The sequence below is a fragment of the Natator depressus genome, chromosome 11 (genome assembly GCF_965152275.1).
Source record: "Natator depressus isolate rNatDep1 chromosome 11, rNatDep2.hap1, whole genome shotgun sequence".
Lineage (NCBI taxonomy): Eukaryota > Metazoa > Chordata > Testudines > Cheloniidae > Natator > Natator depressus.
Window position 1 is genome coordinate 18137756 of NC_134244.1, and position 24719 is coordinate 18162474.

Genomic DNA, 24719 nt, shown 5'->3' on the forward strand with positions numbered 1-24719 from the left:
ACAGCAGCACAGGACTAAAACGATGCACCAGTGAGCAGATTAAAAATAAGCAATACCTTTTAATAAGCAGCATAAACATATGTACTCTTGTACATATATATAGGCTTGGAAGGATTACATTTTTATCGGTAAATGTCAATTTCACTGTACTCACAACACGATTGAAAAAACGTAATCAATTTACTAACAGGCAATGTAATAAAAATGCTGCTTGAGAACTTCAGAGTTTGATTTAAGTATATTTGCTTTGTGTATTTTGACATATGTTGACAATTTGTATTTTATCAGTGATAAAACTTTAACTTTTTAAATCTGTGTCTACTGGCATTTAAATAATCGTCTGACTCCGCCATGTAACTGTGAAAATTTAAACTGATAATCAAAAACAGCTTAAAAATAAACATCTGTCAAAATTATAAAAAATCAAATTCTGCCAAGCCTCTGTGTGTGTGTATGCATGTGTGTGCGCGCACGCGTGCACACACACACACACCAATCTCTAAATCTGCAAAAGTAACTCGTGCCTTTTAGTTTGCGCTTACAGCTCTAATAAGTGTTTTGAAGAGTGGATGAACAATATGTAGTAGGATCTGCTCTGGACAGGTCTCATCAACTTACTGAGTCCTACAAGCAGGGGGAGAGACCGGAAGCACACTTTCTGCTGCTCAGCAAATTTAATTCCCCTAATAGTAACACAAGGGGCAAATCTCCATTTTGAGGCCATCTGTCACTCACAATTCTACAGTAGTGCTCCATTCATTGTGCCTAGGCCCACCACACACAAAACTTCCATTGACTGTGATGGGAGCTTCAGCTGCAGGTTTCTGTCCGTTATTTATACCTCAATAACTGGAAAAAACATTCATTATGCTACTCACTACATATACTCTATAGCACAGTCCTTGCAAATAGCCCTGGAGTACAAGTGCTTATGTTTTCAGCACTTGAGACAAATTCATTTCTGAATCACTTTTAAACAAACTTCTGTTCCCCAGAATAGTAACAACTTATACATAATTAATTTACTACCCAACTTTCCCAAAGGGCTATGTCATTGTTCAGTGCAGACTTTTTCGTATTATATACAGAACAACATACATTGCCAAGTATCTGAGACACACACACACAAAACCACACTCATTTCCCACTTCAAATTCTGCCCTTCAGGCATTTCCTAAGTAATCAGCGCACAGTCCCAGGCGCATTAGGTAAGGGAATAAAAAACCAGAAATATAGCATATACCAAGGCTTTGAAATGTTAAAAGTATTGCAAAAAGCCATGACCTCCATGGAAAGCATTCCACTGCAAGCCACTTCATGGGGTTTGTTGTTGTTTGTTTATCAGCTTTTGAAATCTCTAAATTTGCTTAGGAGCCTCAAAATACAAGTATAAAAATGGGGCAGATCATCCTCCACTGTAAATCAATCTAAATTGAGGATGTGGCACTCAGCACCTTACAAGATGGGATCCTGAAACAGGATATTTGCATTAGCTTATAAATCTGTCATTCTCCGAGGACTCATTTAATCTTGGTTGGAATTAGCAAAGAGATAACTGAACTCTACGGCAGAAATCCATCATGTAACATGGCTAAAAAAATCAAGATTACATTTCCAGCTAATCCAAAGCAAAATGCCACGCACAAAACATTTCTGCATGCAGCTATGTCAAGCAACTGAGGGATGATTCCTTAGTCATTGATACTTTGAAATCCATTTGTTTTTCTTTTTACTTAAAGTGCACTATTAATTTTTCCCTTTCTGAAATCTATTTCAAGAACAGGTCAATCCTTCGATGAAGGATCTTGCACATTCATTCTGAGGAAATGCCTTTTATCTTACTGGCACATTAAAAACTGATGAATGAAATGTCCCATATTATACATGGCAGGAAATGCAATAAGGTTAGCATGATTATTTCAGAACAATTCAGAGGGGGCTGACTACCCTTTGAGGCATTTAACCAAGACAGCTTATAATTAACAAATTGATACATAATTATTTGATACATTTCTCATTCAAGACTTGTTCATATCTTCAATTATTTGTTCTAAAAATTATGCAAATTAGAGTTGAGCTCAAAGAAATTATATCTGCCCCCTCCACTTTGTATATATAATCCTGACAAAGTCTATGTAATTTACCGTGTATAGCAAAGATGAAAAATAAAGCTTTGTACTTCCGGCTATGGTTCAATCTATCATTTTGTTCCACACAAACAGCCGTGCAAATTGTGCCCAAAAGAAAAGTAGGGCTGCACATTCTGAACCTTCCCTGTCTTAAAACAGACTGACAATGCTAGTTTTGTGCTCAACATTTGAACATGAAGGGTTGCATTTTCCAGTGGCGATATGGGGGTTTTAGCCACGTGATTCCCCTTGAAATCAGAATCATGCTGCTAAAATTTCACACAACGTTTTAAAAAGTTACCCTCTGCTCTGTATGACCTCTGCTCCAGGCAAGGCAGATCTGAGTATAAATTACACACACACAAAAAGCCATGCAATATAGCTCCCCTGTGCAATTTGCATTGGATTATATAGTCTGTATCAAATTTGGACCTCGTTACACTGGTGTAATGCCTCTGGTTTTTGTGGGGTTACTGGCCCTGCATGTTCTGCTCTCACATCACCACCGTAACTGCACTGACATCAATGGAACGCCAGTGCAAGATTAGAATCAGCCCCAGAGATTGTATTCACAGTCACCGTCTTGACGTAGAATTGGATATTGTGCTGCTGTGCATGAAGGACAGGGGCAGATTATGCTGTACCACTCGATACCTTTGCCACTAGAGCTGAGTGAATAATAGAACATTTTGGTGTGATGGCTGAACAGAAAAATCCAAAAAGAATTACATTTCAGGTCAACTCCAATTGGAAATTTTTCAGTTTTTCTTGCTGAAACTTAAAAAGGTAATTTCATTTTGGGTCAAACAAAACATTTAGCTTGAACCAAAATGCAATTATTTTGAAGGGTTTTTTTAGTTTCATTTCATTTTCAGGTGTGTTTTAACCTTCCCTCCCCCCCTTTGTTTTAAAACAAATTTAGTCATATTTCAAAGAGAAACATCATTTTGAAACAAAAAGTTGAAATATTGCATTTTTTAGAAGTCTAAACAAAACATTTTGTCTTTTTTAAATAAGTCAATTTTTGGCCAAAACTGTTTGCCAAATTTGACCCTAATTCTCTAATTGTATCAGGGAACCCAAAACGGCGTTTTCCAGCAAATAAATTTTGCCAAAAATTCACCCAGATCTAGTTGCCAGGTAGATGCATATGAGCTATATGAGGTGATAATATAGCCACAAAATATAATAATATTGATACTATAAATCAGTCATATAAACTATGCGTTAGCTGGTGCTCCAAGGAAGAGCAAACAAAACCTCCTCCTCAGGCATCACTATAGAGATACCAATATAGAACAATCCTCATCATCAGGACATGCTGGTGGGGCTAGTTCATTCCATTTAAGCAGGTTTTCCATTAATGGAAGACACTGTTTCATTGTTTTGTTTTGGGAGCTGCAGAGCTACACAGAAAACATATCTGTCCCTTGAAAAGATCCATGCAGTTGGGAGGAGGAACTGTCTGCACTGGGATAGGGCCTGAGCAGCTAAAGCAGAGCTATTAATATGAGCCAACGGATAGAATCAGTATTCGATTCAGGCACAGAAGAACTAAGCACCACTCGATCTGAAGTGGGGTCCCTATTAAAGAGGAGTAATTGCCACTAAATATTTAGAGTCCTGTAGCCTTTAGGCAAATCGCCCCACTGGAGATTATGGGCAGCAATATCTCTAGTGTAATGTTGTTCTCTCAGTCTCCACACTTTCCATTTTAATTCCTGGATTGCCCATATATTCACTTGACTCCTAGTGCCATGCAAATTCTCAGTGAATTGGTTGTACATGGAGAGCCTGAAATATGAAAAGACTTGCAAAGGAGAATTCCTGCCATATATTATAAATGGCCCTGAACAGTAAGAGAGAAATATCAACAGCATTGTTTTTTTGCATTTTAACAGCAACAGCTTTCCAGGTAAAATTCTTTGGTCTCTCACATTCTGAAAACTCCTAAGTGTGTGTGTGTGTGGGGTGCTTGCCATATTATTAGGTGGCCGCACACTCGACCAGCCTAGCTACATTTCCCTGTTGTCACTCTTATCTGTGTGTGTATGTGAATGCAGCACTCATGAAAGGCATCAGACTAATATCGCTAAAGACTAGAATTCTTCAGTGAAACAATTTTTTCTTCAGAAAATGCTGATTCACTGAAATAGAGACAGACCATCTGATTCCCCACCCCCAACAGCTGGTGATCTGGGCGCTCGGCCTCAGGCACAGCAGGGACTTGAACCTGGATCTCCCAAATCTTAGGTGAGTGCCCTAACCAGGCTATTGGCTATTCTGGGGTAGGTGTGTGTCTAGTGTTTTCACTCCAATGCAAAACAAATTTCAAAAAATCACATCCCCAAATGTTGGGAGATTCATCCCTTTAGGGCACAAACATTTTACAACCCCACTTTCAAGATTCCTTATTTCTGATGTAAAGAAGTTTCAAAAATAAAAGCGAGGAGACACCAAATTTGTATGAATGTAAGGAACTTTGAGACTAATATAGGTGACATCCCTTGAACTGAGGCCCATTTGAGAGAGATGACCCTAATCTAAAAGCATTACTTCTAGTCTGTGTGATTTCCATGCCAGTTCACTCTTTGGGCTCTCTTATCTAATTGGTTTTTATACTGTAGACATTTGCCCGCAGAGAAATATGCTAACCCTTCCAAATTCATTTGCCATAGACCACTATACTGCCATAAGATGGTTATTCTGCCTCTTACAGAAACCTCCCTGCATGGCTTGCTGCTGTTACGTACATCCAGGAGCATATATTTAGATGTGAATATTCTTTCTAATTAAAGGAAATGTAATACTTAAGCCCACCAGGGCTTGCTCTACTCTTGATGAGTATGTAACTCCCAATAAAGTATTGCATGTAGACTTTTAATTTAGTGGTTTTTGCCCAACCACAAAGAAGTTTCCATAGAATAAAACCCCATGTAGACCACTTGTGTTTTTAAAAGTGTGGAGAATAGTTTGAGATTGTATTTTGTAGTTTCCAGGCCTGCCTCCATCTCCTAGTTAAAGCAGGTGGCCAGGGTGCAGATCTGATGATGTGGGGGGAGAGGAGAAGTTGGCAAAGAAACTCCCCAGGTCAAATTTTTAGAGTAACATTGCACATGTCTATGTGCACACCCGCATTGCATGTGTGCGGGGTTGGAAGCACCCAAATCAGGTGTGTTCAGAGAGCTGTGTGTGCACCCAATCCTGACTTGAGCATGTGCACTGGGCTGTGGGCATGTTCAGCTGTAGATATTTGGGCCAGCAAAGACTAGGAAAGCTCTTCTGCTGATAGAAATGGTGCCCTCCGGCTCTCCCATTGAGCAGCCAGTTTGGCCAGACAGGGATGTGGGGGACTGACTCTGAGTGCTGTTGGAAGGGAGGAAGCACTGAGCTGAAAGAGAAGGCTGCTGGCGAAGGTTGCTCTGATAGGCTGGGCGGGCTTCTGTAGCTGCACTGAAAGCAGGGAGGAGAAGAAAAGCCTTTGTGATGCCCATGGTAGGACAGTTAGAAGAGCCAGCTCTTTCTCCCAGAGGAAGCTAAAGCATGCTTCCCTCACCTGTTTCTCTCCTGCCACCTGCACGTGTCTCTGGATGTGGAGGCAGGAGCTGCAAAACAAAAAATGCAATCCCCCAAATATTTTTCCACATTAAAAACAATACACCCAAGTTGGTCAGGTCTTGCACTGTGGAAACATTCTCCTCATTAAAAAATGTACCTAGGCTAGAGAGACCTCACTTGAATACCATCATTAAGGTCCAAACCTTCTCACTTTACACCAGCTCCTACAGCCCTCAACAGGAGCTTTACATGATCAAAGTGAGCAGGATTTGGCCTGTAATGTTAATGTGGGTCATACTTGTACCTCAGCAGGAGATTATACCTTACAGTATGGAAAAAATATCACGTTAAGACCATGCCCCTACAATGGTGTTTACACAGGCAGGCCCCTTCCCCTGCTGGAGCTCCACTAAATATAATAGGAATTCATGAGGGTGCAGGGTCTGCCGTCCTGCAGCCCATTGCAGGACCTGGAACTAGGAGAGCATCGTAAAGAAAAGAATGGTCTTACCACTTCTGGGAGCAACTTCATCGCAAGGTCATGGATGGCTTTGACCACTATACATACAGCTGAAAGAAGAAATATCACACCTAAGATGACACAGGCTCTGAAAAGAAAGAAAAGTTAAGAGCTTATTTGGAGCTTTCAGACCTTCTGATTAACACCACAGTGGACAACATTAATGATCATTGATATGGAGGAGCTAAAGAATGGGGGTTTGGATTAAAGGCTGGAACCAGAAGAGAATCCCAATTCCTTTTCACTTCTTAAATGCTGGACAATAGTTGGAAAAGATTTGGCAAGAATAGCTCTGACTCTGTGTGGACAGGCCTCTCCAGTCTAAATCCCCTTTCTTACTAGAGGATGATGGGAAGATATTTGGAGGATCTAGATGGTAACATCACAGGAACCTGACACCTGAACTGCAATTGTCTCTTCCCCAACTTGAAGGAAGAGAAGATTATGAATCCCAACTGGTAACCAGAAGAGCTACATTTCAGGTTTTATTATCTTACAGGATGTCCATGGATCTAGTAATGCCTAGAAGCCCCAAACAGGGATCAGAGCCCTATTGTGCTAGGTGATGCACAGAACTAAAGTACAACGGCAGTCCCTACCCCAAAAAGATACAATCTTGTTGTATGCCAAAACAAAACAGGTGAAGAAGGCAAACAAAGGGAGCTAGAGGGATGAAGAGAGAATGAGGCCACAGTGAAACAAGCACGTTTTGAACAGGAAGTAGTCATAGTTCAGACTTACAATGCACACAATGGCCACTCCCAATTTCAAAGCAAGAGCAGAGACAAAACTCCTATTTCTGATCCAAAAACACAGGGCCCCACCTCTTTGAATTGGAAGAGACTCGCCTTCTGCAGTTAGTAGTATAGGCCATGGACACACAGCTGATTCCTTCCAGTAGAGGAAAGTGGTGCACCCAAATACTAATCCATCCATTACAGTATCAATACATTTATAGCAATACTCAGTTTGATTCTCTTGGTAAATCTACTTTATTAGAAGTATTCTGTAGTCAGTACATAAGAAGTATATAAAATACAACAACAGCAAATTTAAAACAGTACAATATTTAAAACGCTAAATACTTGTAGAAATCGGATTGCTACAAATATATTTTTCTTTAAACTTTGCTAAAAGAAAGTAGCAATTTTCTTTGTCCGGTATTCAGTGTCTTGGCGCCTATCTGTTAGAACAATCTGAGGATGCTATAATTAGAACAGCACTGTGCTACTATTTTTAACAATTTAGACATCAGCCCATCTGGCAGTTTGGCAAAACATGTTACATTCACATCAAGCTCGGTTTAGGGACTGCAATGTGATTGCATTGCTCTGCTAAGGTCAAGAAATGCAGGTGCAGCAATGGGGTAGATGCAGCATTCCAGCACTTCGTTCACTAACGGAAGCAGAGGGCCAGATTCTGAAGTGCACTGAGGCCACTTTCCACCACCCCCTTGACAATCTCTGGCCACTGAAACTTTGAGTAAAGGATGCAGTGAGGATCACCTTTATGCCAGGATGCTCCTGCAGTGGTCCAGCTCCAACAAAGAGGCTCGTATGTCACGCATCCTTCTTGCTGATGGGGTAACAGGGACTTGGTTACTGGAAAGGAGGACACAACTTTGCTACACTAGTCCTGGAGTAGGTGTTCGGCTTTTTGAGGTGTTTGCAGCCTGGGGTAAGTTGAGCAGGCCCTCTTAGTGTGCTCTACCACAGTACATGGTGGAAAGTGTGCAACTGGGCGCTTTACCCCACCTTTGCACACCACTCCCAGACGTCTGCTTTGTGCATTTTAAGAGTACCCAAGATCTGCCAGTAACCTTTAGGTAGAGGAATAAGCAAGTAGGATGGATTCTATGCAGATCTGGAGCACTAGGTCATCATCAGCTTGCATGGTTTTACACTGACAAGTCTGATTTCCAGAGGAGATGTAATAATGAAAGCAAAGTAGATCATTTCCGAAGGGGAGTGAAGACTTGCAAAGGAGAAAATAGAGGGACAGTGAGACATCTCATCACGGGTTTTCTAAAAGCTCCTGGTTCAATAGTTGATTAACTCTCCTAGATTAATAATTTCACTTCATCAGAATGAATCAGTGAAAAGGAATATAATCAGGACCTTCTACACTCAGTATGAGGTGGAAAAGTTTTTTATTTTCAATATCACCTTCATGTGTAGTTTTAGATATTTTATTTCATAATTTAGCATTGATATAGGGTGTCTCACATTAAATAAATCCAGGAGGTAGGTACCATAAGTGTGATTGTTCCCATTTCATGGATGAGGAAGCTGAGACCAGGGGCCAAATTCTACTCACATAGGTGTAAAGAAAGAGTTGTGTCATTTACTGAGAGCAGATATGGCCCACAGAGATTGAGCAACTTGCCTAAGGCCACCCACTGAGTCAGTGGCAGAGCCAGGATGGCACATCTTTATTTCATGCAGGACCATGCTGCTGACTTTTTATTTAAAACAAAAGTTAGGGGGAAACTTTTATTGTTATTCCTGACTGGTTAAACCCCAGCCAATATAAATGCATGTGCTGGAATCAATTTGCCCCTGCTAGTCTAGACTGTAAATTACACTTCCCTGTATCAATAGGCACTGCTCCACCCCAAGGGGATTCTCCCTCAGGGAAGGGGATATATTGATTCTACCATGCCTTCCCTTAGTAGTTCTGGGGAAGGCACTTTTAACTGACACCAAGGGCTCCACAGCACAGAGACTGCTTAGCGGGCTCACTGAATCAGTGCATGCCTTGGCCACATTAGCTGCATCTTTTTCTTGGCCAGTGTTGCCCAGTTTGGGGTTGTTCTGACCTCTGCAAGTACTCTCACCCCAACCCAGCAAACCCAACCTACAGTGCCTTGTACCATTGGTTATACCAGGAGAAGCAAACACAATGTAATCTATCCTTGAGCTGTTTGTCTTGCTCCCTGGAAAACCTGTGACCACTGGTAAGTGGTGCATGATTTGGGATCTTAACCAAACTGTTTTGAACACATATAAAGGTTCAATTGAAACTATGTCTAAAGATTTGGGTTGGTTATGATTGTGTCATAAAAGATCCCCCTGCTTCTACTTAAATTGAGACAGTAAAAAAGAAAAGGAATACAAGGGAGAATAGTGGGACAATTGATGTTAATGACATAATAATTAAAATGTCAGTAGCAGGGAGAAACATAGTTATGTCTGTTGGTTTGAGTCAGCATTCAGTCATCTTATTTTGCAAAGATAGTATATCGGCTGTGAGACTCTGCAGCCATACAAAATTCATGAGTATCTTTACGTGTATAGTGCAATACTTAATGGCTAAAGTACACCTCTCTCTTCTTCCTGAGTACATTAATTTATCTGCAACAAAGCTATATCATCTTCTTTGAACTACCCATTTGCCAGGAAACAAAATCTTGTCTAGACTAGAAATCATACAAAATTCCACTTAAAGAAAAAAATGTGCAAAATGAAGAAGCCTTGAAAAATTAACACAAATTTTTAACTGTAATACAAAATAATAGTACTGTAATTTTACTCGTTTACTTGCTTTATATCTATTTTCAAACCATCCAAACTATAAAAACTATAGTACAAGTATGTTAACTCCCATCTGCTAACAATTACTTGACTACTTTGCAACTAAATAAAATGTTTCCAGATACTAGTGCAGTCTGCTAGTACTAAGGTGCTAGGCAAATGCAATTTCATTGGTTCTCTATTATGAGTCTGGATGAGCCAGCTCACATTACTAAATAATTGCAAGCCAGATGGGAAGTTGTCCACAGAATTACATATAAAAAGGTACGTCTACGTGGCATTCTCTTTTTGGTGGTGTGCAGAGTACATATATGGCTAGCCCCACTAGCATGGATATAACTAGCAGTGTAGATGGTGATGCACCGCTTGGGTGAGTAAAGATACTGCTGAACCCTCTGGGTGTATGTACCCTACAGGATTCTCTACTCGCATAAGTACTGCCTGCCGCAACTACACTGATACTTTTAGCAGTGTAGTGGCACACTGCCTCCCCACTGCTGGAGTCTTTCCCCACCACAGGGAAAGACTCCAGCAGCTGGGAAAGACGCCATCACCAGGGAGACAGCAGGGAAGGACAGGCAGTGAACCTTTCCCTGCCACAGTGAAAGACTCCGTCAGAGGGGAAAGGTTCCAGAAGCTCCCTGCAGTGGGGAAAGTTACACACTACCCTGTGGACAGTCTGCATTTCACTGAAGCATGTAATTATCCACACCCTACACACTGCCGCAAGAGGCATGCAGTGTAGACATAGCCAAAATGTACAAAGGAGGATCACTGCAGTTCTGAGACTTGATTCAAAACCTACTGAAGACTTTTCATGGGAGTTTTTCCACTGACTACAATGGGAATTGGACTGGGACCACAGCAAATAGTAGCGCTCTCTCTTTCTCTCTATGTGAATGCTCACAGAAATTAGTATACAGCGTAGTGATATTGCCCAATGAATCTCATCCATAGCTAGTGTACATATTCCCCAGCAAAACAACTTTAAGAGTGGGCAGAAGTTCTGAAGAATTGTTGGTTACTTCAGAGAATCACCTCATTTAGAATGTTGAATTTTAAAAAAAACTTTTCAACTATTTGAAAGGCAGGAAACTCGGAATTAAAGTTCAAATAAAAAAAAATGTTGGAAAGTCAGAGCATTCAAGATCACCACCACACTGTGTGGCTGACGTGGCTTTATCTGTATTACATCTGATTTTTGAATCTTTGAATTGTCTCCCCTTCTTCATGTGTGTTGAGCGAAATGCTTGACCATTCTCCGTGATATATAGGAACCATTTTCCTCAGAACTGATCAGTGTAGTCACCTCTGGGGAAGGAGCGCAGCCCACACGTCACACCACTTGATGGAAGTGCAGTGAACAAGCATACCATATCTAGCTGAATTGCCAGGAGAGTTGAAGAATTGAGGGTAATGAATTAGCCGTGCTGAAATTCTGCCCTGTTACTGGGATTAATGCTGCTACCTTTCTTGCTGACATTAATGCTGCTACTCTTCTCAAGAGTGTCATGGCATTTTTAAGGACCTTAGTTTTTTCTCTCTTCTGTAATAAACTACCAGCAGCATAGTGCCCTGCTCCCACACTCAGGCATTAGTTCTGAACAGTAGACACTCCGAGGAAAGAGTTCAATTTACTGAATTGCTAACATTACTTCTTGCAGCACCTATTTTCCCTCAGAAATCTTCCATCCAAATATTAACCAGACATGAATCTGCTTAGCTTGAGGTGTGACAAAAGGATTTTTAGAACATTGACATTTTTTAAAAGTAGCAAAAAAACATTGCTCTAACATTCTTCCACCTATCTACTACTCAAACCAATAGCTCTGTAGTGGGAAATGACTTGAGTGTAACAATGGCAGCAGCCTATTATGATATTTAAATATATCAGATGTGAATAGTGATTGAAAAGCATCTTCTTTCTTGTAAAAAGTCCTTTACCATATATTGATGAGCGAGATTCATGGAAGTCTAAGGAAACCATGAGGGTCATCTGAATCAATAAGATGCATTTTACAAATTCTTTAAGTATTTAGATTAAAAGTCAATGAAGTATGGTTTTATTTGTTCCTTTTAAACAAATACATAAAGGAAATTCACACCAGGCAAATTAAGTTTAAAAATACATTCAAGGCCAAAAAAAGCAGGGTGACTATTGTAAACTGTATCCATTAGAATATGGACACAAGCCATTTGTCTGTGCAAGTTACACGGTGTGAAATATGTCACTGGCCCCACAAATGGGTACTTATGTTTACAATTCCCAGTTTAGGAACTGATCCTGCACGTTTTTTCTTGAGCAGAATTCCTATTGATGTCAACAGAGGATCAGTCCTTTCATAGGTGTTGCACAAGCATGGCTGCATTTTAAGAGGTCAGGTCTGATACCTGGACCCTAGAAGTCCTACTTAGCCAGATAAAAGTCTGGACATTCAAAGGTAAATCTGGGAATTCTGATTTTAATGTGCTGCATTATCCTTAAGTATTGCAGTTGTCTACAAACAAGAAGTGATGCTCATTACCATATGCAGGAGTTAGAATTCCAGGATATAATGGAATATATTAAGGATGGAATTTCATCCTTAACTCCTGATTTTATTTGGTTTTCTTAATTTGTTTAATAGAATATCAGGGTTGGAAGGGACCTCAGGAGATCATCTAGTCCAACCGCCTGCTCAAAGCAGGACCAATCCCCAACTAAATCATCCCAGCAAGTGCTTTGTCAAGCCTGACCTTAAAAACCTCTAAGGAAGGAGATTCCACCATTCCAGTGTTTCACCACCCTCCTAGTGAAAAAGTTTTTCCTAATATCCAACCTAAACCTCCCCCAACTGCAACTTGAGACCATTACTCCTTGTCCTGTCCTCTTCTACCACTGAGAACAGTCTAGATCCATCCTCTTTGGAACCCCCTTTCAGGTAGTTGAAAGCAGCTATCAAATCCCCCCTCATTCTTCTCTTCTGAAGACTAAACAATCCCAGTTCCCTCAGCCTCTCCTCATAAGTCATGTGTTCTAGTCCCCTAATCATTTTTGTTGCCCTCTGCTGGACTCTTTCCAATTTTTCCACATCCTCCTTGCAGTGTGGGGCCCAAAACTGGACACAGTACTCCAGATGAGGCCTCACCAATGTCGAATAGAGGGGAACGATCATGTCCCTCGATCTGCTGGCAATGCCCCTAGATATACATCCCAAAATGCCATTGGCCTTCTTGGCAACAAGGGCACACTGTTGACTTATATCCAGCTTCTCACCACCGTAACCCCGAGGTCCTTTTCTGCAGAACTGCTGCCGAGCCATTCTGTCCCTAGTCTGTAGTGGTGCAAGGGATTCATCCGTCCTAAGTGCAGGACTCTGCACTTGTCCTTATTGAACCTCATCAGATTTCTTTTGGCCCAATCTTCTAATTTTTGTAGGGCCCTCTGTATCCTATCCCTACCCTCCAGTGTATCTACCTCTCCTCCCAGTTTAGTGTCATCTGCAAACTTGCTGAGGGTGCAATCCACACCATCCTCCAGATCATTTATGAAGATATTGAACAAAACCGGCCCCAGGACTGACCCTTGGGGCACTCCACTTGATACCGGCTGCCAACTAGACATGGAGCCATTGATCACTACCCATTGAGCCCGACAATCTAGCCAACTTTCTATCCACCTTATAGTCCATTCATCCAGCCCATACTTCTTTAACTTGCTGACAAGAATACTGTGGGAGACCGCGTCAAAAGCTTTGCTAAAGTCAAGGAACAACATGTCCACTGCTTTCCCCTCATCCACAGAGCCAGTTACCTCGTCATAGAAGGCAATTAGATTAGTCAGGCATGACTTGCCCTTGGTGAATCCATGCTGACTGTTCTTGATCACTTTCCTCTCCTCTAAGTGCTTCAGAATTGATTCCTTGAGGACCTGCTCCATGATTTTTCCAGGGACTGAGGTGAGGCTGACTGGCCTGTAGTTCCCAGGAGCCTCCTTTTTCCCTTTTTTAAAGATTGGCACTACATTAGCCTTTCTCCAGTCGTCCGGGACTTCCCCCGATCACCATGAGTTTTCAAAGATAATGGCCAATGGCTCTGCAATCACATCCGCCAACTCCTTTAGCACTCTCGGATGCAGCACATCCGGCCCCATGGACTTGTGCTCATCCAGCTTTTCTAAATCATCCCGAACCACTTCTTTCTTCACAGAGGGCTGGTCACCTCCTCCCCATGCTGTGCTGCCCAGTGCAGTAGTCTGGGAGCTGACCTTGTTCGTGAAGACAGAGGCAAAAAAAGCATCGCATACATTAGCTTTTTCCACATCTTTTGTCACTAGCGTGCCTCCCTCATTCAGCAAGGGGCCCACACTTTCCTTGACTTTCTTCTTGTTGCTAACATACCTGAAGAAACCCTTCTTGTTACTCTTAACATCTCTTGCTAGCTGCAACTCCAGGTGTGATTTGGCCTTCCTGATTTCACTCCTGCATACCTGAGCAATATTTTTATACTCCTCCCTTGTCATTTGTCCAATCTTCCACTTCTTGTAAGCTTCTTTTTTTTGTTTAAGATCAGGAAGGATTTCACTGTTAAGCCAAGTTGGTTGCCTGGCATATTTACTATTCTTTCTACACATCGGGATGGTTTGTCCCTGTAACCTCAATAAGGATTCTTTAAAATACAGCCAGCTCTCCTGGACTCCTTTCCCCCTCCTGTTATTCTCCCAGAGGATCCTGCCCATCAGTTCCCTGAGGGAGTCAAAGTCTGCTTTTCTGAAGTCCAGGGTCCGTATTCTGGTGCTCTCCTTTCTTCCCTGCGTCAGGATCCTGAACTCGACCATCTCATGGTCACTGCCTCCCAGGTTCCCATCCACTTTAGCTTCCCCTACTAATTCTTCCCCATTTGTGAGCAGCACGTCAAGAAGAGCTCTGCCCCTAGTTGGTTCCTCCAGCACTGGCTCCAGGAAAGTCATACTATATGATGTAGGCTGGCAAAGTTACAATATTGCTCTATAATAACTGGATATGTTTGCTCAGAAAGGCTGGAGTGCTAAATATTTCTCTTTCCCCTTATTTTTAAGTCTCTCGAAAAGAAATTAAAATCTAAATGCACCATATTAAATGGTGGAAAAAACAAACAAAAGTGCATTTCTTGTAAAGTATGGGAGTAAATCGTATTTCTTATTTGGTATGTTAAAATTTAAACTCTTCACTTCGTTTTACCCAAAAATAAAGGTGCTATCCCTTTGACACAGCCTAAGTAGAGAGACTGTGCTGTGTTTATTCTGCAGCCCCTCGTGTGAAAGTTAATATATGAGCAGCTCACTGAGCAGTCAACAAATCATTATGAGCCCAGGATAATTTATCACTGCAGCTGTGTCAGGTAACGGCAAAGATCTAATGAAAAACCCATGAAGCTGAGTTAGCTTCATGTGGTCTCTATGGCCTATAGAATGTAGAATTCTGAAAGGCTTGGATATGTTCTAAATTGGGGACACAGAGTGCAGGGACACAAAGAAACAGTTTAAAAGAAAATGCACATTCATAGTTTGCCAGGCTGGTTTGCTAAAATGACAGAAAGACAAGTTTGTTGGAGTCTTTTAGGAAACAAAACAGTTTACAAAATAATATAGTTCAGAAAGGACGAGCCAAGAACTACTCTCTGAAACGCCAATTTATGGTCAGCTTTTCTGCCAATTACAGCTCAAGAGAGGTTGAAGTTAGGGCTGTCAAGCGATTAAAAAAACTAATCGCAATTAATCGCACTGTTAAACAATAATAGAATACCATTTATTTAAATATTTAATTTAAATAAATGTAAATATTTAATTAAATATTTAAATTTAATTTAAATAAATATTTAAATCTTCATTTAATCTTCAAGATAATATAGCAATTTTCCCTTCTAAAGTACCTCGTTATATTGTTGATCACTTACTCAAATGAGTAGTCTCATTAGAGCCAATGGGATTACTCACTTACATTAATAGTGTTCAGTGAGACCTGCAATGATTTGTTACAATTTTGTAAAGACTTGTACATACTCCCACAAGGAAACAGGCAAATCCTGCTATAAATTACACCAGAGTAAATTTGGAGTAACTACTCCAGTGTAAGTGAGAGCACAATTTATCTGATATAGTCTGACTGCTGTGAAACACCCATTGCAAGACTTTTCCCTACCTAAATATCATCCCACTGGCTTTCTGGCAAATTGAATGCACTGACACAGTGCCTAACAGGGTATATAATGAAGCCCTTGGTAATTACTATTCACAAAACATTTGCTTTGATAGCAGCAGATGTGGTGCAACACAATTAAGGTTTCAGAAAAAACGTAGAGATGCATATGAATGCAATCTGTATAAATGTTTTACTTTAAACTCGCCAGTTCATGGATACTGTTTTGGTTTTTTTTCTCCTCATGTACTGAGTAAGATGTCTTTCATATACTGGAATCAATTTTATCAGCATTCTTCAGGTTCATTAGAATAGTCACTGAACCGCAATGACACCATGTGGAATAAAACAAGACTGTCAATATCAGTCAAATTACTCTCTGGCTTAGTTAAAATACAAAGTGCCTAAAATGCGATTTTAAAATCTGTCAGAAATACACAATTTTTTTCTACATTTATCAACTGTGTATATGTAAGAGTTACTGCTATAAACAGAAATGTAGTTCATACAAAACACAATAACTAAAATGCTCACAGGGATTTGTTCTGTTCTCTACCAGTTTCAGATATTTGTATTGTATCCTGAGCATTAAGGTAATTCACAGCCTTAAAGACATATCCTAGACAATTCTGTAGAGCTTAATCCCGGAAATGCAATTTGTTGTGCTTATTACCAGGCTAAGTCTCGTTGAAATTACTCCCGATAGTAAATAATGCTCGGTATTTTCTTTATTTCACACACAAAACCATAAAGACTGCACATTCATCATATATAAGAAAGCTGTTGTGAAGAAATAGCCACACTGGATGCATAACCTTGGCAATATCTGATCAATGTGATCACTACATGTTGACTGGTACTGTAGATGGTAAATCTGCTTCTGCTCTGTACTGGGCACATTTGGAGTTCTGGTGTGATTTACCCTTAATTTTCCTGTCCTACAAGATCCAAAACTTGCTTGCCTTACTCAAGTAAGCAGTTCTATTAACTTTAATAGTACTACTCAAGTGGATATGACAAGCAGAATTTGACTCAAAGTAACTATGAACCACTAATGTTTCAGATAGTATTCTTTTTATATTGCAAGCCCCTCAGGATAGAGACTTTATCTGACATGCTCGCATGGTGCCTGGCACAATGGAGTCCAGTTCCCAGTTTAGGGCCTCCCCAATGGCTGCTGTAATACAAACAAGAGAGAATAGTGTTAATTCCACAAGTGCTCGTTTTATTTTATTTTTTTTTAACTTTCACCAGACTGATTTATTCTTACTTATTTTTAATTCTGTCTGTCTCTTGTTTGTAAGGATGTTCACATTTTGTACTTTCCAGAGCAAAAGTTGTATTTCTAAAACATTTTTCTTGCTTTTGCTCCTGCAGCACAGCCTCGCTCTCTCTCCAGGTCACATCAAGAAGATCTTTCAGTAGTAAAGGTTCATAGCCCAAAGAAAGAGAACTGTTATGATCCTTGGGGTGCTGTTTGCATTGCTGGCAGTAAGGATATTGTGTTAAAACTATTATTTTGCAGGGAACTGAAACTCAGCAGTAAAAAATGTGCTCCAAGCCAAAGCGGGGAATGGGAGGTCTATGCCCAAGAAAAATATGGGCTTTTTTTCAGCAAAGCTGACCAGATCATTTTTATGTTGAAGGAGTGCAAAAAGGTAAGATGTAGGATTTTAGCTCTCTTATAACCCATTAAAAGAGGCCATGGGTAGTAAGAAGAGGAAAAAATGAGAGTTAAATGATGGAACTAATGAATTTGGAAAACAACTAGTATGTATGTATGCTAACTCCTATTTCCATAAACGTTGCAAGGACTTCCATTTTATTTTTCAGATTGACTGAGGGAACATGTGCGTAAGCTACACTAACACAGCAGACTGCTGAAAAGTCGTCGCCAAAACAGATTTTCATTGGGTCGGTCATTATGAAGACCTTTCTTTTGCGTGTGTCTTCATTTCTGTACTCATTTCTCTTTCCAGTTCTGTATCTTTGTCTCTTTTTCTCATTTGTCTTCCATGGCTACCCTTTCTGCAGGAGAAGCAATCTGAACCTCAGGTATTCTGGCAGTGGGAAGTGTGTCAGGTTAAAATAACTCTGGTGATAGTGGGCCAAATTCTCTGCTGGCACAACTCCAAAGATGTCATTGGAGTAAAGCCAGCAAGGTATTTGGTCCAATGTTGTCTCTATATCAGCTGCAACTAAGCCTGCAACACTGGGGCAACTGATCTGAAGTGTTAGTAGACATCCGGGCTGGCTTTCAGTTACCCACATGGAGCTGGAATAATATCTAGCCCCAGCTCAAGCACCTTCCCAGCTACATGTGTTTTTCCTCTTCTCTCTTATCATTCCTACTAGATGATACATTGCAGCTCTTCACAGACCTTTTTTTAGCCCTTATGTTCATAAAGACTTTATTGTGCAAGAAGCTGAATTATCATTTGCAAGGTGTTAAGCTGCTTCAGCTTCCAATGAAGGCAATGGAAGTTGAGGATGCTCAAAATCTCAAAGCATCAGGCCCTATGTTTGTATCAGCTGCTCCATTGTTGGCCACTGTGTCCATCTGAACTATTACTGAATACTGTGTCTGTTTCTCCTTTATGTGCCATTGGTAGGTGCTGCTAACAAGATGAATCATTGTACCCGGCAAAAGACCAGTGAATTCAAGCAGCATACGTGTAGCATCAAATGTGAAGGTGCTTATAGATGAGTATTGTATATTGCCAGTTTGTAACACACACAGTGAAATTAAAAATGAATTATGTGAGAGGCAGCCAGCCAGTTTAAAAGACAATGAACCAGTCCTGCAGTTATTATTTAATATTAATATTACAATAGTGCCTAGAAGCTTCAGAAAAGATAGTAAGGTATGTAGTCCCTGCCATGAAGAACATGTATCAGGCTTTTGTAAACTGGTTATAGAACCACATGTGATTTTGCTAATTATTTTTTTAAAATAGACATGAAAACATGATGCAGCTGTTAATTAATAATCAGTCTTAGCTACTAGTTCTGTAATACTGCACATTGTCTCTATGCAGAGATGATCTATTGCTAGCTATACTCTCTTAGTACGGCTTTTGCAACTGTGAAGGCTGTGGAGTCAGTCTTTTAAGCCCAGCTACTCTACTAAAGACTAAATTACTGTGTAATGTTACACATTATGGCTGTGTGTGCACAAGATGATGAAATGTTTGCCTGACTCTGAGTTTCCCTGCTTTTTTCTAATTGTGTCACTAAACCTTTATGTCCTTAACATGTTTTTGTCTGTTTAATTATACAAATACACTGCTTGGTTATGTCTGTGATTTATATTACATTACTGGATTTAGTTACCAATGATGGTTTGAAAACCAGCCTACGCAGAATCACAGCTGTTCAGAATTTTTGCACCTGCACAGGGAAGTGTTATTAGGGAATAATGTCATTTTAATGTGCATAGGAAATATGTGGGCTTACTGTTCATGGTATACGTTCCAGCGTCTAGCTCCAACTGTCAGCTTCTGGATCAGCAGTGCTTCCAATCATCACCACCACTCATTGAAAAATCAAAGTCATGAATCAACATGGACCCGCTTAAGTAATTTTAGAATTAATATTGAAAACATAGAGCTGAAGAGTGTCTTTTTAAAAAACACACCTTCCTTGATATAAAACAGACTGTCTAACTCGTATTATAAAATGGAGTCAGTATAATCTATGGTGCTGACAAAATGCTTTTACAGCATCCTTTAGAACGTGGAGAGGGGAATGGTATTAATATCTGGGGAATCCAATTTAGAGATTGGCCATGTTGGAAATGTTATAGGCTGTATGTACTTGATTTTTTTATTGGCTCTGTGTTTCTAAATTCCTCATGAAAATGGAGATGAAATAGGGCCATCAGGGACCATAAATTATTAGACTTTTCAGCTATTTACTATCTGCTGATAAAAGCAGAGAAACATTTCTATAACTTAATAAATTTTGAAAAAATCTGTACCGTATTTGCTCATGCCAGATTTGTGCTCTGTATTGTTCTGTCTATGGCTAGTCTGCCTTGCAATCAGCTGTGAGGCGTATGAACATCTGCTCATTGTGCCTAACCTTACTGCAGCTGAAAGGGGTAACAAGGGGTTCCTTACAGATCCCGGAAATTGAATATGAGCCTCATCAGAATTTTTGTAAGATTCTTTTTCACTGAAGGTTATCAAGGCCACACTTATATATGAGAGAGCAAAGAAATAACAATAAAACAAATGCAGCAGACCCTGATCCAAACCCTGGTGAACTCAAAGGAAAGACTTCAGTGGGCTTTGGATCAGCCCCCAGTAAATTCCTAGCCAAGTCTACAAGATTTCTAATGCTTCACTTTTTTAAAAATAGAGTCTTACAATATATAAAATATTTAATGTGTGTTTGGATTTTGTAGCTGTATGTACAGGTGTGTGTGTGTGTGTGTGTATGTATGTATGTACTATATATGTATCTCTGTATAGGAGAGTAATCACATGATGGCTTACAGGTTTTTATTGGCATGAGTAGGAAATAATAGATTAATGTATGAGTGATAAAACAAGTGATCCACAGAAATGCCAATAAAACCTGTGTATACTATTGTGCACCATCATGTATTTTTATGCCACCTATTTAACAGAAAAGATAGAAACTGTGAATAAGTTTTTAAAAAATTATATTGCTTAAGCTAGGTTGAATCCAACTGTCCAGGCTGAAGAGAAAGGAAAAAGTTATAACTAATATTGTTAAATATATCTTCTGTGAATCAAAGCTTGGTGATTGTAAAGCTCAATATGTTGCACCCCACTAGCGTTAATAATAGGTGCTCAGTATAGATAAAAAGCTCCCCAATTGAATAAGATGGGTCTCTAGTCCAACTATGCTGGGAAATATCCTGCTCTTAAGCTAACTATGACATTTGTCGAGAAACGAAAAAGGGAATATGAAGAGTGGGTAGGTAGGAACTTCTGATTTTGTATTTGTGGGCTCTGATTCTTCAGTCTTTGGATATAAATTGGTCTGCATTACCAGGGCATGCCACCATGAGAAGTCCATTAACATCAACTGGTCTGTTCACAGTGGTAAGCACTATTCAGTGCTACTGTTTGCACTTGTGGGTCATTAGATCTTAAGTCAAAGCCCCATTCATGGCAATTAAGAACTAGGCAAGAACTGAGGAGTCTAGCTGTCTCTTGTTAGCTATTCTGTTTTGTAGAAAATCTTCATAAATTTGATACTTTTCCAGGTGATCATTCAGCCAGTGTATTAGCTCATTACAAGGTGTTACTCTTCTACACACAGAGATGTGCCCTTAATCGTGGCTGGGTGTGGATTTTGCTATCTGTGCATCACTTGTTTGTCACATGCACAGCATAGCTAAAGTAACCCATATTTTCTGTGGATGAGACAGATATTGTAAATGTTATGATTGAATTTAAATGATTCCTTTCATACAATAATATACAAACATAACTGTTCATTTGTTAAGACTGAAATATGTATGATAGACCCAACTTGCAGCTCAAATATTACACACATTGCAGGGTCACTGGAAACTTTAAAATATAGAGCTGGGCATTTTTTATCTCCTCCTAAGCAGAATATGATCCAAAAATTCTGAATGTGTCCCAACCTCTCTGATGTTTTGGGATATTTATTATTTGTGATTTGTTTCATCACATTATTTTAACCAGTTTTCAGTTCCCTGAACATTAAACTGAAAATATAATTAGATCATTTTTAACAACTTGTCTCCAATTATGTACTTGTCACAAACCTCTCCTTTACCTCATATAAAGTCCTAGTAGGCTGTCAGAATGATATCCGCTTTTCTTCCTGGCACAATAAGCAGGAAGCCAATGGAAAGAAAAATCAGAGAAACAGAGAGCTATTTCTTTGCATATAGGTTGTAGCAGAGCGGGGCCATTGGGGAAAAGGTTCTTTCAAGATCAACCAGCGGTGGGCCCCAGGGATACTGGATTCTCATTGGTGACTGCAAATAGTAGACAGCTCTTTTGTGCAGCACAAAAAAAGCATAACAAAATCCAATGGTTGGAAGTTGAAGTTAGATAAAGTCAGACTAGAAATAAGGTGCAGATTTTTAACAGTGAGGGTAATTAATTATTGGAACAGCTTACCTAGGGATCCAGTGAATTCTCCATCTCTTGCAGTCTTAAAATCAAGACTGGACATCTTTCTAAACAATGTGCTATCACCCAAACAGAAGTTATGGGCTTGATTCAGAAATTACTGGGAGAGGATTTTTTGCCCTGTGTTATGTAGGAGATCAAAATAGATGAACATTAGTGGTTCCTTCTGGCCATAAAAACGATGACCCTACTTGTTCTCTAAAGAAAATCCCTGGGGTAAAGATTTGTTCCAGTGCTTAACTACCCTGAGAGTTAGGAAGTGTTTCCTAATGTCCAACCTAAATCTCCCTCACTGCAATTTAAGTCCATTGCTTCTTGTCCTGTCCTCAGTGATTAAAGAAAACAATTTATCACCCTCCTTTTTATAAAAACTTTTCACATATTTGAAGACTATTATCATGTCCCCCCTCACTCTTCTCCAGAGTAAACAAACCCAATTTTTTCACTCTCCTCACAGGTCATGTTTTCTAGACCTCTGATCATTTTTGTCACTCTCCTCCGGACTTTCTCCAAATTGTCCACATCCTTCCTGAAAGTTGCGCCCAGAACTGGACATAGTATGCCTGTTGGGATCTTATCAGTGCTGAGTAGAGTGGAAGAATTACTTCTTGTGGCTTGTTTACAGCAATCCTGCTAATATAGGACTTTATTATGTTTACTTACCCAAAAACACAACCATAAAAACTTTATAACGTGACAATGTCGTGACAATGCCAGGGAGTCATAGATTTTTACAACCCCAATGGATGATTATGCTCATCTAAGCTTACATCCTACATAACACGGGCCATAGAATGTTACCAAATGATTCCTGTATCAAGCCTATAACTTCTGGTTGAGCTACAGAATATATTTTAGAAAGATGTCCAGTCTTCCTTAAAGACTTCAAGTGACAGCAAAGCCACCACACATCCCTTGGAAAGGGTTTCCAGTGTTTGTTTAACCTCACTTGACAAGAGATCTAGATCACTCTGTGGAACTGACATGTCATTATTTACCACTCCACCAATTTTTGTGTCCTCTGCAAATTTTACCACCAATGATTTTACATTTTCTTCCAGATCAGTGTTAGGGATATTAGATAACACAGAAAATGACTCCATTTGTTGACGGTTCCCCATTTACAATAACTTTTTTGAGATCTATCACTTAACCATCTTTTAATCTATTTAATATGAGCTACACTGATTTTGTATAGAACTGAATGCTGGGTGGTACAAAGGCAAATACCTTATATAAGTCTAATATGTATAAGTATATTATGGCACCACATTTAGCTTTTCCTATCTCTACCTGAAAAGATATGTCATTCAGTGTGACCTCAGTTGTGACAATCTGTCTCAAGAAAGAGGTTTTCATTTTGGGAAATAAGCTGGTATCATGCTCACAAATCTGAACCTGCCAAAGTATTCTATCATCCACTCAGGTCTTATATACTGAGTGATCAGTATGCCAAGTAGTTGTATATATGCCTCTGAAACTATTTAGGAAATGAGATATTAAAGATCATTCAAATCGTGTTTTCTTTGTTTCATTGTCTCCTGAATCGCTCTGTCTCCTAGCTTTCCACTTTAAATATCCTCCTTTACATCCTGTGATCTCAAGCGCATTTCCATGTGGGAGCTGCTAACACCTTCTCTTGGCCTAACACTAAATAGCTTTTTTTAGCTTAGATCACGCTGTATGGGAAACATTTTTGTTTTATGAAACTAAAGGGATTTTTCTGCCTGATCTTTCACAGCATCTCAGTCTGAGTCACTGAGGGTACATCTACCCAAAACAAAAACCTTAGAGCAGCGAGTCTGAGAGCCCAGATCAACTGATTTGGGTTCATGGGGCTTGAGCTGCCGGGCAAAAAATAGCAATATAGGTGTTCCTGCTTGGGCTGGAGCCCAGGTGCACTGGTGGTGGTGGGAGTAAGGCTCTTGGTGCTGTGTGATTTCACAGGGAGCTCTGGGATACAAACTCCCTTTTACATTTTAAAAAGTCAAAACAGAACTATATAATAATTGCGTTGTGCCTCAGTTTCCCATTTGTAAAATGGGAACAATAGTACTTCCCTACCTCACAGGGATATTGTGAGAAGAGATACAGTAAAGACTGTGAAGTGCTCAAATAATACAGTAAAGGAAGCCATAGACCAAAGGTACGAGCTAGATACATAGTAAGTAGCTTGGAAGGAGCAAAACTAATAAACCGTTCCCCAAAGAAACTGGCTGCTGATGAGGAAGCAGACAGCACGGGCGCATGAGATCCTGGGAAAATAGCAAGCTGGTGCTATGCCTCTTTCCCCACAGACCTCCGACCATTTCAGGGGAGGAGGGGAAATAATAGGAAAGTGTGGAGCCTGTGGTGTGGGGTCCTGAGCCAACCATTTCCAACGTCAAGAGGAGCAATTGGTTTGAGTCATGGGTGTGATTCACTGATTGGGTTGTAAATTCCTGGGTTTTTTTAAAGTATTTATTCAATTACTTGGTTGCACTGTAATAATTTTTCCCTTCTAGTGCTTCAGCTCACATAGACTAGTATTCCCTAAACTGCTAGTGCAGCTTGCTAGGCACATAGTAATTCCAGCATCTGGATGGAATTGCAGGCTTCTGGCAGTTCTTTATAGGTGTTCAACTGTATAATATTGGGTCTATCGGCAGAGCAATGCACATAAATCCCCTTATCACAAAGCC

At 40.0% G+C, this 24719-nt stretch overlaps 1 protein-coding gene across 1 annotated transcript in view; it reads right to left on the reverse strand.

Moving 5' to 3' along the window:
* The window catches only part of TMEM163 (transmembrane protein 163), a 158635-nt gene that overhangs the window by 38750 nt on the left and 95166 nt on the right, over positions 1-24719 (reverse strand). Inside the window, exon 5 of the mRNA XM_074967258.1 lies at positions 6199-6295. Coding sequence (XP_074823359.1) covers positions 6199-6295 — 97 coding nt within the window. The remainder of the gene's footprint in view (positions 1-6198; positions 6296-24719) is intronic.